The sequence below is a fragment of the Lissotriton vulgaris genome, chromosome 8 (assembly GCF_964263255.1).
Source record: "Lissotriton vulgaris chromosome 8, aLisVul1.2, whole genome shotgun sequence".
Classification (NCBI taxonomy): Eukaryota; Metazoa; Chordata; class Amphibia; order Caudata; family Salamandridae; genus Lissotriton; species Lissotriton vulgaris.
Window position 1 is genome coordinate 451,211,227 of NC_141696.1, and position 13,753 is coordinate 451,224,979.

The following is a 13,753-nucleotide window of genomic DNA, read 5'->3' on the forward strand; positions in this document are numbered from 1 at the left end:
CAGCCCAAGAGGATGCCATTTCCTGGGTAGAACATCCCTGAACGTCGCCTCACAAAGGAACCTGTTGTTTTTAATGGGAAATGGAAATCGTGGACTTCATGCAGAGACCTAAGGTGGACGAGAATTATTTATGACGTCTCTAAAATACACCAACATTTACAAACAGACTGTCATTGACTCTGTGTTCTGTTGATTGTGAAATTAACAATTCTACAGCCCTAGCAGCATCTAATAAATGCCCTAATTGTTGTTTACCAGAAGAGGCATTGGAAAAAAGATAGCAACATCATTTCATGCTCTGAAGAGAAAGTAGAGATTACTTTTTTCTGACGGTAGGACCAAGAAGTAGGATTAGCCTATCCACAACAATTCACAAATAAAAAGGCCTGATTGAGCGAGCCATTAATTCCCACCAACCTTCTTGCTGATGTGGCCACCATAAATTTGAAGAGGTAGATTTTAAATATCTCTCACTCAAAACAAAGTCTCAAAAGGTGGAGACTGTTATGCCTCAGGACTAAACTTAAGGCCCAAGGAAAATTATTGTTGCATTCCTCACACCTGAACACTGCATAATCAGAGCTGTAGAATTTAATAATAAGCAAAACGTATATTTTTCCATTGTAGCAACATGATGGCAAATAATAGTGATGTTGCTGATATTCTGTGATGCTCTCCTGTAACATATTGTTTAATATGCGGAATATTCAATGACCGAGCTTCTTGTTGTAATTGCATTGTACTGTATGTATATTCCCTTCTCTCATCATTTAATCAAAAGAAATGTAAAATAAATAAATGTATGTCCCAAGAGGAATTGAAGACTTAGATATAGTTCCCCTCAACAAAAATCCTGTAAGAAGTCTGTCTCCCTTCTTCTATAAACCTCCCCATGGAGAACACATATCTTTAATGGCAGCCCACTTCACTTTGAGAATGCCAATTGCCAGGTCCTAATCAGAACCATTTTGTAGAAATTGTAAAAACTATTTAGGATCACAGGAGCCTGGGTCTAAAATTGTCTTCTTTCACCAAGATTCAATAGAAGATTATGGAATGGACTCATCCCCAACTGGAATCTCGGGAAAAGATTTATCAGAAGGCTTCCGTAAGGCATCAGCTAAACACTTCATCAAAGACTGAATTTGTGCTTGTGAAAGAATAACTTGAGACCTGCATTGTTTTAGAAATGTGGTGCAAAGCTCCATATCTATTGTACTCTAGTGCACAAATCATCACTATCCCTGACTCCCTATATATGGGCTCACCAGGACCCCAGGAAGGAGGTCCAGAGCCAGAAAGAATACCCATGACCTAAAAAGAGACTAATCTTGAGCTCAAGTCATAAAGGAACAAAACAGCAGACCACCAACTACCAGGTCTTGCATTATCAAAATAAGTAGGTTAAACCATTACTAAATACAGGCTTTACTCCGAAAAATGTCATAACCTCTCCAAATTTAAAGCATTCTAACCATATCCTTTATGGTAACTACGCTCCCAAAAATATCAGTAATTGTAAACCGCAGTATTGGCCAACTCTTTTTGGGGACTTTTCTACTGAGGGGTGATAAATACATAGCACCGCTGGAAGAACTCCCCAGGTCTTTGTGCGTGCCCTGTTTTTTAGACCGAATACCAAGCTAAGGCCAGGACTCGAACCAAGGTCCTCCACTCTAAAGTCAGCAGCTCTAATTAATATGCTATTCACTCATTTGTTTTTGGTATGCCACCTGGGAAGTGAGTCTTTTTAAAGAGTCTTCCATGAGCACTGAAAGCCTCTGCTGCCTTGTCCTGAAAACCTCTGCTGCCTTGTCCTACAGCCTCTGTATCTCTGTCCTGAAAGCCTCTGCTGCCTTGTCCTTAAAGCCTCTGCTGCCTCTGCTGCTCTGTCCTGAAACATCTACTCCTCTGTCCTGAACGCCTCTGCTACCTTGTCCTGAAAGCCTCTGCTGCCTTGTCCTGAAAGACTCTGCTGCCTTATCCAGAAAACCTCTCCTGCCTTGTCCTGAAACCTCTGCTGCCTTGTCCTGAACGCCTCTGCTGCCCTGTCCTGCATCCTCTGCTGCCTTGTCCTGAAAGCCTCTGCTGCCTTGTCCTGAAAGCCTCTGCTGCCTTGTCCTGAAAGCCTCTTCTGCCTTGTCATGAATGCCTCTGTTGCCTAGTCCTTAAAGCCTCTGCTGCCTTGTCCTGCATCCTCTACATCTCTGTCCTGAAAGCCTCTGCTGCCTTGTCCTGAAAGCCTCTGCTGCCTTGTCCTGAAAGCCTCTGCTGCCTTGTCCTGAAAGCCTCTGCTGCCTTGTCCTGAAAGCCTCTGCTGCCTTGTCCTGAAAGCCTCTGCTGCCTAGTCCTGAAAGCCTCTGCTGCCTTGTCCTGAACGCCTCTGCTGCCTTGTCCTGAACGCCTCTGCTGCCTTGTCCTGAACGCCTCTGCTGCCTTGTCCTGAACGCCTCTGCTGCCTTGTCCTGAACGCCTCTGCTGCCTTGTCCTGAAAGCCTCTGCTGCCTTGTCCTGCATCAATTGCATCTCTGTCCTGAAACCCTCTGCTGCCTTGTCCTGAAAACCTCTGCTGCCTTGTCCTGCATCCTCTGCCCTGAAAGCATCTGCTGCCTTGTCCTGAAAGCCTCTGCTGCCTTGTCCTGAAAGCCTCTGCTGCCTTGTCCTGAAAGCCTCTGCTGCCTTGTCTGCATCCATTGCATCTCGGTCTTGAAAGCCTCTGCTGCCTTGTCCTGAAAGCCTCTGCTGCCTTGTCCTGAAAGCCTCTGCTGCCTTGTCCTGAAAGGGCCTCTGCTGCCTTGTCCTGAAAGCCTCTGCTGCCTTGTCCTGAAAGCCTCTGCTGCCTTGTCCTGAAGCCTCTGCTGCCTTGTCCTGAAACCTCTGCTGCCTTGTCCTGAAACCCTCTTCTCCCTTGTCCTGAAACCCTCTTCTGCCTAGAACAGGGTGCAAAAGTCACCCATGGATCAAGGTGCAAAAAGTCACCAAACAGTGTGCAAAAGTCACCCATGTATCGGGGTGCTAACAGTCACCCATATATTAGAACAAAGAAAAATTAAGAAGAAAGGTAGACTAAAGTAATCCTAGGTTTGAAAATGTCCTAATGTGAGAGGGATAATAATTCTACATCCTCTGCTGCCCTCACACACCCTGGGGGGTGTCATGCTTCATCATCGGGCGTTTGCTCCTCGTAGGGCCGGCGCTGCAATTCCCTACGGGTCCACCGAAGGGTCACTTTATCGGAGATCTTTTTTGAGGATTGCCGGATGTTGCATGCGGGTGTGTGGGGATAGGGTAAAAGGAGAGTAAATCAATTTATGTGCATGTGATAGTGTAAAAATGGCCTGGGTGTCTAAAGTCAAGGCCAACATGTTTTGCGCCTCTGTTGCCCGTAGGTCATTGGCGCTTCTTCAGGACCACAATAATAAACAGTGTAGTGCACGTGCTAAAATAGGTAAAGATTAAAATGAGAACCCTCTTAACTCAGCCAGGGCGGGTCTGTATACCCTCAAGGTGGTTACAGCTGCTACATGGAAGCCGCTCCTCAGTAATACCTTGACAATTGACGGGCAATTCATTATTACACAGTTTGCAAAGGAAATAAGAGTCTGTGTTTTAGAATAGAGTGGTTGAAATGAAGCATCATTCTTTTCTGCACCAATAACACTCTCCGTGCAGATTTGTATAATTGTATAGAGCGCACATTTGCAAAAGTGATTCACACTAACTGGCCCGTCTATATTTCTTGACGCACTGGCCTCTAAAACTTCCTTTTAGTCTGCTGCACAGTGTTGATCCACGAGAGAGGTCTTGTCAAGCTTAGCAAGTGTCTCACAGCCCCATCAAACTTTATTCTCTTGTGTCTTCTTTGCCGCCATTAGTTTAAAAATGTAGTTATATTAGAGGTTGTAGGTTGATGACCTTTCATTTCATTCGTTTCTCATTATTTTCAAAATATGTTTAGAGCTTCTCATTGGTCAAAATATAGAAATTTCTGATATTTATTTCTTTCAATGCACTTCATTCGATGATTTTTCTAAATGCAGAAAGTGCCCCCATGAGTGTCACACATTTGGCAGCTGAATGGAACTCCTATTCATAAGTACATTGAAACCATTGAAATGTTATAGTTCAGACTGCAGGCATCAGAAATGAAGAGGCTTAACACTGCGCGGTGCCTCAGAAACCCTCTCCAGCCTTGTCCTGGACACCTCCGCTGCCTTGTTTCGCCCATCAGTTAATCTTTCAGCTCACATATCCATCCTTCTATTCTTCCTTCTCTTCTTCCTTATATCCATCCTTCTTTGCAATGTGCTGTCCACCAACCATCTATTCATTCTGTGATCCATCATTTCACTCTTTCGCCCATCCATTTATCCCTCTATCTTTCACGTTCACGCAACTGTACTTGCATACGTCTTTCCAACTTTTCCCCATCTTACCCTTGCTCTTCTTTCATTGCTTTCACTCATCCAGATGTCACCCTTCTACTTCTGCCTGCCCATCCCTCTCTATCCTTTAAATTTCCACACAGCTAATCGTTTCACCATTCCATCTATCAACGCTTCTCACTTCCATCCATTCACCCTTCTTTCTTTCTTTTTATCTATGCTTCCTTCCACCATTCCATCATTCCGCCGCTCATCATTCCTTCCTCTTTCCTTTCACCCTTTTCTTCAACTTTTTTGTTTACCTTCTTTCCTTTCACCTGTTCACCATTCATTCCTTCCTTCACCCCCTTTATTTTCATTTTTATTTTCCTCCCTCCCTTCTTTACTTTTTTCTTTCTTACCTTTCTCTCTTGTGCACCCTCTTCTCCTCTGTTTTCTTTCTTTCTCTGTCTCTGCTTGAAAGCCACCCCCACCCCATCTCTAATTTCTTCCATAGTATTTCCTCACAGTGTTATCCATGACCTTTGGTCTGCCAACATGCAGATACACGAGAGTCAAAAAGGAGTAATCAACTTTTCAGTGTGACCCAGTGTAGCAGCAACCTCCAATTTAGCCACTAATTCTTTTGATGAATGCATCTACTGTTGATCCCGTGGTTCAAGTTTAAACCTATCTCTGTTTTGCCTGTGCTGGCTACAATAATGGAGAAAGTTGCGGTTGCCCAACGCCAAAGGTAACATTATAGTAAAATGTGCCTTTTCTCTTCCCTGTCAAGCTTTTGGCCAAAACATGGCATTAAAAATGTGTTTTTGGGCTTTTGGGACGCTGCCCTTTAATACATGAATGAGTTTGCCCTCCGCTTGGTCATACCAGACCTATCTACAGCATTTGAAGCTGTGAACCATTAGATTATTCTGAACAGGTGAACCACAGCTATGTAGGCTTCTTATAACACCATCAGCTGGTTCAAACATTTCCTCTTCAAGCAATCACAGAAGTTTTCTCTGAGTCCTATTTTCTCTAATGAAGTTGACGTATTGCCCACATTGTTCCATATCTTTATTGCACCAATTTTAGATACATTCAAGGATACGCAATTGGAAGAATAGGGATGTGTGGGGGTTTGTGTGTGTGTTCTATGTAGATAACACTTTGATAATGGAACGGCTTAATACATTTAAGCATGTTGAATGCATTTTAATCGGCTCCAACTTAACAGTTACAAAAAAGAGATCTTTTTTGCTGGTGACAATGCCCTCAGTACTCTAATGGGGAAAGTTGTAGAATGTTTCTTTCACCAACTTTGTAACTTTCAGGCTTTTCTCGCTTTACCTTCCACCTCGCACCTTGTGGGAGCTGTAGTGAATTCTGGACTAAACTGGTAAATGTCTTTTGTGCAGGACTTTCAGCAACTCTGTTTTGTCTCCTTCAGGGAGCTTAAGACGAAGCAGCTAGATTGATTTAGAATTGGACATGAGAGACTAAGAAGGTAATTACACTGGGCCCCCGGCAGAGGCTGAGTCTGCTTTAGATTGGTTTGCTGGATGTACAGCTGTCAGCAACATCCTACCACTATAGATTGGCAAATTTGATTTCTTTATATTGCCCTATAAGGAATGGAAGGGCTACTCAGCAAGGTTACATTTAGGTTAAAAAAAAGTGATTATTTACATTTTATCGTCCTTGGGGAATTTTTAGCCTCAATAATAGGGATCTATTCATCTAATATGGTCACCTTTATGTAGGAAAAGAGAATCTATCTCTTTAAACCGAGCATTTTTAAGATCTGCCCTAAGAGACCTTCATAGGTAGTAGTTTGTGTAATATTTGTTATAATTAATTCCTTCTACTGTAAATTCACATTGTAATAGAAAACTGCACCTGAACAGTGAATAATATCAACATTCATCTTGGTTGTTATTTTGTTTCCATAGGACAATGGAAAAGAACAGCAGATGAGTGCCCTACATGAGATAAAACAGTCTTTGGAAGGTTATGGAATTACGTTGGAAATCTCATTTTCTTCTTCAATCCACGACAGAGAAATTAGGTGTGAGCTCCAGACAGTTTATCTCCCAATGCTACTATTGGCTGTCCAGAAGCATGGGTGTGAGTGGGATTTAGACAGCCATCAAAAACATTTTTAGTAACATGCATCTATTATCGCTAACATTTTAGGTACAGAGAAATCCCCATAAAAAAATCTCCATGAAACTAAAGAATATTCTTAATCCAAGTAAAATCCCCGAATACCCAAGAGAAATGGCTGAGACAATGTTGCCACTCCATGCATTCAAAGAAAAAGGGGCAACCCAATAAACCTGGGACCAGGGTGGTACTGCAGGAACTGTTGCCACGCCATGCATAGCTTTCTTTTTTAAAAACAGGGAATTCCTCCATGACCGCCGATTCTGGCTACCCTGGCGCCGTCCGGTTACGACTCTGTAACACGGAAATCCGCAGCCCCATTTTGGGCTTTCGGTCCGGGCTAATTTTCGAGCATCGACCTGCCCCGTGTAAACTACGCACTGCCTCGGCAATTTGAGGTTGAATGTAATAAGGCAATTATTTATTTGTCCTGATGATGGTTCCCATGACCCTTTAAGGGGAACCAAAACGCCGTCGACTTGCTCATGCACCTTATACATATATATTTGGTTGATGAAACTGATGTAATGGTGCTGTCTGATATTTTCTGTGCAATTTATATGTAAACAGAAAAACGCTTGTTTGCCTTAAAACCTTTCCTATCCTCTCCAACTGTAAATCACCCCGCTAGTGTTGGGCACAGGCTTGTGTACCTCACAGGGGCTTTGTGGAAGGTATCCTTGTTCTATGTTTGAATTTTGTTTATTAAGTAAACGTGAATGACCTCTGTCCGGCTGGACATATCATTCTAAAAATATAGATTTGATTTCGTCTATATTTATTGAGTGTGAATTGAGAATTGCATGGGACCACTGTTGTTTTAGAAAATTGTTCCCCGAGGTCCCTAGCTGACTGAATTGGGGTCCCTTGTTGTTAAAAAACGCCATGCATAGCAGCATCCAGGTTGCCGTGCATGTGTTCAGGAATGAATTCAATTTCATCATTTTAACCTGATGTACAGGTTCAAACTTTACGCATCGTGGATGCCTCTTTTCCCTCCCCAAAAGCCTGACTGGATACTGAAGTCTAGCAGTCTTGTTCATTTGACCTGCTCATTGTGAGATTTAGAATATTTCCCTGAGCACTTATGTGGGATTCCCTGTATGGATATTTCAAGTGACTAGGGTGAGATTTAGTAGATGTGAGTACAATAACCACTGGAATTGGAGCACGCAGAGGTCCTGTGCAGTAAAACATTAGGTGTCAAGCAGTGTTCGGGGCGCCTCAGAGCAAGCGGGACTATAGGGCCTCAGCTGTTGGGTCTTTGGGGTATTTGCCTCTGATGTCCCAGGGTTCTTCCTACAATGGCTTTGCAAACTTTGACCAACTACAACCCCTTCAGCTACTGTCTGTCAGTGAATGATGGCAAGCAGTCTCAGGCTTCTCAGGGAGGTAGTGTGGGACTGTGCAGGCCCAGAATGCAACAGCGAAATAACTGATTGTCCAAACCAGAGATTTACTTAGAAAAGAAGAGTACTTTAATGCACACAATTCAAATGGAACACACCTGTACACAATGCAGGGCGCATTCCTGTCCCATATTAGGGGGCTTTTCTAGATGTTTCAGAACACCAATGAGCTTCAACAGTGTCAGAGAGTTCGGGATATAATAGCCACACCAACTTGTAGACAACCAGCTGCCTGCAGTGACTGAAGAAAAAGGGCAGGCCTGTTGTGGATTTTTTTAATAAAAGCAGGAGTTGCTGTTTGCTCAAAAGTACAGACTGCCGGTGTACTAATTTTTTGGATGAATGGCTGAATTGTAAATTGCAGCTCAAAGTAAAGCTTCACTGGATATAAAAGCACCACCATGTGCTCTGATAAATCCAGAGGCTCAGTTTCCCCAATACATTCTGTCAATTGTACCAAAATGATTAACTCGCCTCAGAATATACAGATAAGAGTAGTATTAGTAGATTTTGCGTAAAGCGGGCAGTAGAAGAATCAATTCCATAATTCTAGGACATAGACATGACTGGGGGCATTTGAGGATGGGCACTTGTCCCTCCGCACCTGAAATGGCGGTACTGTGTGTCCTGCCTAGGCGCTTAGAACTTCAAGGCTGTAAAGCATTTATGGTCAACAAAGGCCAGTGCAGAGATAAAAACCCATGGATCATCAATTTAAAAAAATAAATAACTTCAGAATGCAAGACTTCACAAGACCAGTCACTTTGGTCCTACCTCCCTACCTAATACTTCTGCAACTAAAGACCACCTAATGTAAAATAGTACCAGTGGGAAGTGGCTGTAGAGTGGTAAGTAATGCTCTATGGACAAACCACATTACATCATACAGCAGGATTGGTGATGCAATAATTGCATAAACTAGTAATCTCAACGATATCTCCCTTCTGAATCCTATTCTAAAGAGTTCAAGCCTTCAGTGACTTATCCTATATAAGTGTATCTTTTATTTGTTTGCATTTGGGGAAGAAATTAGTAAACCGTATCCTTCCTCCTATTTTGTCTTTTGAGGCTTTTACTTAAAAATACAAACACATTTTTGCCTTCCCAGACTGTCCTTTCTTTACTTCATTTGTTCTGTAGATGGTCGTCTTTTGCCAGGCTCTTGCATCACAACCCCACATAGCCAATGTTCTGATTGCAACAGTTCTCTCCAGAATGCTGACTCTGCCATACTTGTTGTTCCTTTCCGGTGCATGTCTTCATTAAAGGTTATAAATGCTTACAACTACTGTGCCATACCTTTTTTTACAGACATCTAGTCCTTTAATAGTCAAGCAACTCCTTGGAAACTGTATTGAGCTCTCCGAGACATGCATCCGTTTCTCTGGAGTGAGAGTCAGCCCCTAAATGAAACAAACGTTTTGGTGGGCCAGAATTGCGAGTCCCTAGCTACTTATCATTCAGAAGTATTCGCATATAGTTTTGATGGTCCTTCTCCTCAAAACTGAGAACAGACACCTCTGATTGGATGAGCAGGCTGAGCAAGGCAGGGTGACCTCTTTTGTGAATAAAATGTCTGAATGTAGTTGAGTTGACCACATGCTATGCAGTCTATCAACTGATAAGGTGACAGCAGACAAGAAAGCTGAAACGTTGAAACTCAATTTCGCTCACAATTATCCAAAATGATGTAGAACTGCTGCAAGAAATAGAACTAGGCAGGCTTAAGACTGGGCAATAATGTCTGACAGCCTCAGCTAAATTGTTTTCTTGGAAGAAAAGCTAGGATTGCATTCCTTTCCGGCTGGCACTTCATTAACTCCACTTGCTGCTTCTCTTGTTAAAATGCTGACTTCCCTAATGGAGTAATTCGAGTGGTGTCCAGTATTTTTTACAATATAAACCAAAGCAGCAAATTAAGCAAAACTTGGAGGGGGAGGGGAGTTTGATGGTACAAGTGTTGTGTAGTGGCAAAAAGAAGCTCCAAACGCAAGATACAACTGGCAGTCTAGGAGTGGTTTGCCTAATCAGGTGAGTAGCAAGACTGCTTCCACTACTGACCACACATTATCACCTTCTGACCAGATCATCATGTAACTGGATGATTTGGAATCAATGTTGTCTACTCACCCTGAAGCTGTGGGAAAGGGAAGGTGCATGGAGGAAAGGAAGGTCTCCACAGAGGTGGCATCTCGTTAGCCTCCTCTTTCGCCTACACAGCTCAGCAAGATTGCAGTTGATGAGAAGTAGCTGGCACTATAGAACAGGTTGGAGGCTGTTTTGTATGATCCAGTGAGAATTGTTTTTTTTTAGCTTTTCCAAGGCCTTAGAGCTAGCAGATTATAATTATTTCAGTTACAAGGGTTGTTTTGTGTAGTTCTACACACCTGTGTTGAGCCTCTTCAGAGTGCTTGTGAGGGAGGAGGCTACAGGATTACACAGATAGTGCTTGGGTATTATTACAGTAGAGTGTCTACGTGTTCAATTTCCTTAAAACTGCCTAGATATAATATGATAGACCACATAACTTGTAAAAAACACTCTTTGGAACGCAGGTGACTTTAAAATCAGTAGTTTGATACATTTTGTGGGATTAGTGCTACTTTTGTTTTCACTGGACCCACTTGACAGGGTTAATGTTGGCAACAAAAATATTTTCTGGGCTGCCAGAAAACCAGTTGTTCAACATTTTGCACCAGTATTATTTATTTATTGTTATAAGTTAATAAAAACCGTCATAGTATGTTACATTTAATACAAAATAAATGTGTTTGCTTTAAGATACATCGCCTTTGTAAATGATCCCAACACATTTTTTATGAATAATATAGATTAATAAGATCTGTTTAAAATTCAATTTTTTTTAAATCAGTTTTCTAAAATGCACTACTTTATATTGCAAGAATAAAGGATAATATATTGTTCTTCTTTGCAGAATATTATTGTAAATTTCCTTCCGATTCTTAACCATTCATAATCTTCTCGATTATTGTAAAGTGGCATGTGCATCGGTAAAAAATTAACTAGTAGTTTTACTTATAAGAGTATCAGCGGATCAGTGTCGGAGTCCCATACTTGTGTTGATGTCATATTAACGTATTTCGCTCACAGTCTAGGCCAAGTTCCTTATACTGATGTAAGCTCCTTGGAATTCTGTTTGATTGCTTTATCATGTGATTGTAAAAACTTCAAAAGTTTGCATTTGGTCAGTGGAGTCAAGGCTTCTCATGATAGCTGTTCTGCATGTACAAATCCCCCTCTGGTTAAATAGGCGCTTTAGGAGTACATTATTTAGTATGAGACATATGCACACCAAACGCAAGAAATCCACTTAAGGGCACCACATAACCTGCACATTTTTGGACCTTTGTATCTCCATGGCGGTTTATCTGCTAAGGATGGTACTTCTCCTAAGCGTATAGCCAATAATCTTTTCTTGAGAGATGCCTGATAGGTTAGATGTAAATATGCTGCAGGTTGCTATGTGACATATGTTTGAATTGTCATCCAGGCATGTGATCGCTGCGAGAATATATTTTTATCCTTGACCAGTGAATGAATTTTTACTTCTTTATTTATCGTCTGACAAAAAGTGGAATGTGTCAGATTTAGGTCCCATAAATCACCCCTATTAGTTATTTGTAATGATGATAACAAATATTTGTTGTAGCTTAAGTTCTCATTGTTAATCACCAGTCAAGGAGAGTAATTTGCTCACATCACAGCACTCCTGGAGGAGCTCTACTAGCTCCCCATTCACAGATGAGCACTATTCAGACATCTCACCCACACTTTCAAGGCTCTATATAACAATGGCTCAGCATGTCCGAACAATCGCATCTGTTTCTAGATACCTTTCCTCGTCCGGACTCCTATTTGCACAAACCCCATGCATATGGCAAATCCAATCCAGCGGTCAAGCCATCTCCTACATCGCTCGTAAAGTGTGGAACGACTTGCCGCTACACATAAGAACCTCCTCCTTCTCACTTCTTGAATTCTACAAGAAGCAGAAGACCTGTCTTTTTAAGTAGTCCCTCTAGGCCCTAGGGTAGCTAGATTCACACATGCTCAGCACCAGGATACTCTCCTGTGTGATAGTTCGCTCTGCAAATCTGCATACTGTAACATAACAATGTGCTTGAACCCATTGAATAACAGTGCACTATCTTAGATTTGTTTTGTTTGTTTGAGTTGTAGTATAATTCCATGACGTAGATGCATGAATACAGCAAACCCAAGGTTTAACACCGACTTTAGAGATAGTCAGTGTTTGCCTCTTGTATTTTGTTTACTGTTCTGTATCACTGAGGATAATGCTAATTCACTTTACATTGCATCCTGCTGATGTATTAAAACATTTTAATCCAATATTATCCTAGGTTCAACAATGGCTGGATGATTAAGATCGGAAGAGGCCTCGACTACTTTAAAAAGCCTCAGGTAGTTCCCACTGCTCTTTCAGTTGTCTGCTATATTACCACAAACTTTAATCCTGCCTACAATGTTCTGATTGTGTTCTTTTGTGTTTTTATTTTATATCAGGGACGATTTTCTCTTGGATCCTGCGACTACGACTTACGATTGTGCCATGAAACATCTGTGGACATCTTTCACATCAAGCACACAAAGAAAACATGACCATATATCATCCATTCTCCCTTTCTAAAAATTATTTATAGCACAAATGCTCTTTTATTTGCTTCTTGCTGCCATATTCAGCAAGATTTCCCTCCCAGTTTGTGCCTTTGGCAAAAGTCTTATTAAATAAGGACCACTGATATACTGTTTTCTAATACAATGAATATATTTTTCATAATATTTTTTTATAAGAAAGAGCTCTAATGTATTTTTTCACTCTTTGTTGTCCTTGGTATGTTTCTGTTGCTATTTTTCGAGGAGCAAAGGATAGAAGTTGTGGCAGTGCTCATGGTATGTTTTGTGTGGATCTTTTAAGTCCAGGTAAAGCAGTTTGTCTGTAGCATAGCAGACTCCTCTGGGTAATTGAGAGCTCAACTTGACATAACCAGAAGTCCTAAATCAAGTGGATTCAACTAATCCAATGTACGTGCTGTAATGGCCTTAATGAGATCTTTCTTTGGGGGAAGGGGAGGAGAGAACGATCCCCTTGTGTTGCTCAGAAACGCCTTTGATTGTACTATATGAAATGAGTACAAAGATGAGGTTGGTGTCAAATGTGCCCCCCCAGTTTCCTCACTGTGGCATAGTGGTGCCAAGCAGGTTCTAAGGAGGTTTACCATTTGATTAGGAGAGGATGTCCTGGGAGCCACCTTGTATAGGAAGCATACAAACAAGTGAAGAATACCAAAAAAGTGACTGAAGAGCCTACCATGCCACCTCCGATTATTTAATTGCAATTGATGGCCTAAGTGTGACGGGTATGCCCAGACGAAAGTTCCATGCTCACTGTACCACTGCATCCACGCTGCATCAATTAAAGAGACCCAATGAGGCCAAAACAGGTCTTTGGGTGCTTGTGTTCCGGTTCAGAGAGGACCTTGTTTGGCAGTTTCAGCTTCACTGTTCATGTTGGCATGGGACCAAGGTTGATTAGCATATTTTTGGGTGTACTGTAAGGTAGTGTGGTGCTCAAGAAAATGATGGACTGGATTGCAGCTCTGAGCGATCGCCTGTGGCTGAGATTATTTCAGGGATTATATTGAACACGTTTTTTTTTATCTATACAAAGGATTTCAGTCCTTAAATGCACTGACTAACAACTAAAGGGGGAAGGTTAAGACTTGGTGGAGAGTTCTATCCATCACCCTTTTAAAATAGGCGTATAACTGG

At 41.8% G+C, this 13,753-nt stretch overlaps 1 protein-coding gene across 1 annotated transcript in view; it reads left to right on the forward strand.

The window, feature by feature from the left end:
* Positions 1–13,254, forward strand: part of MITD1 (microtubule interacting and trafficking domain containing 1) — a 110,075-nt gene extending 96,821 nt beyond the window's left edge. The window contains exons 5-7 of the mRNA XM_086934233.1: positions 6,320–6,435; positions 12,325–12,385; positions 12,488–13,254. Coding sequence (XP_086790359.1) covers positions 6,320–6,435; positions 12,325–12,385; positions 12,488–12,583 — 273 coding nt within the window. The 3' untranslated portion in view covers positions 12,584–13,254. The remainder of the gene's footprint in view (positions 1–6,319; positions 6,436–12,324; positions 12,386–12,487) is intronic.
* The last annotated feature ends 499 nt before the right edge of the window (positions 13,255–13,753 follow it).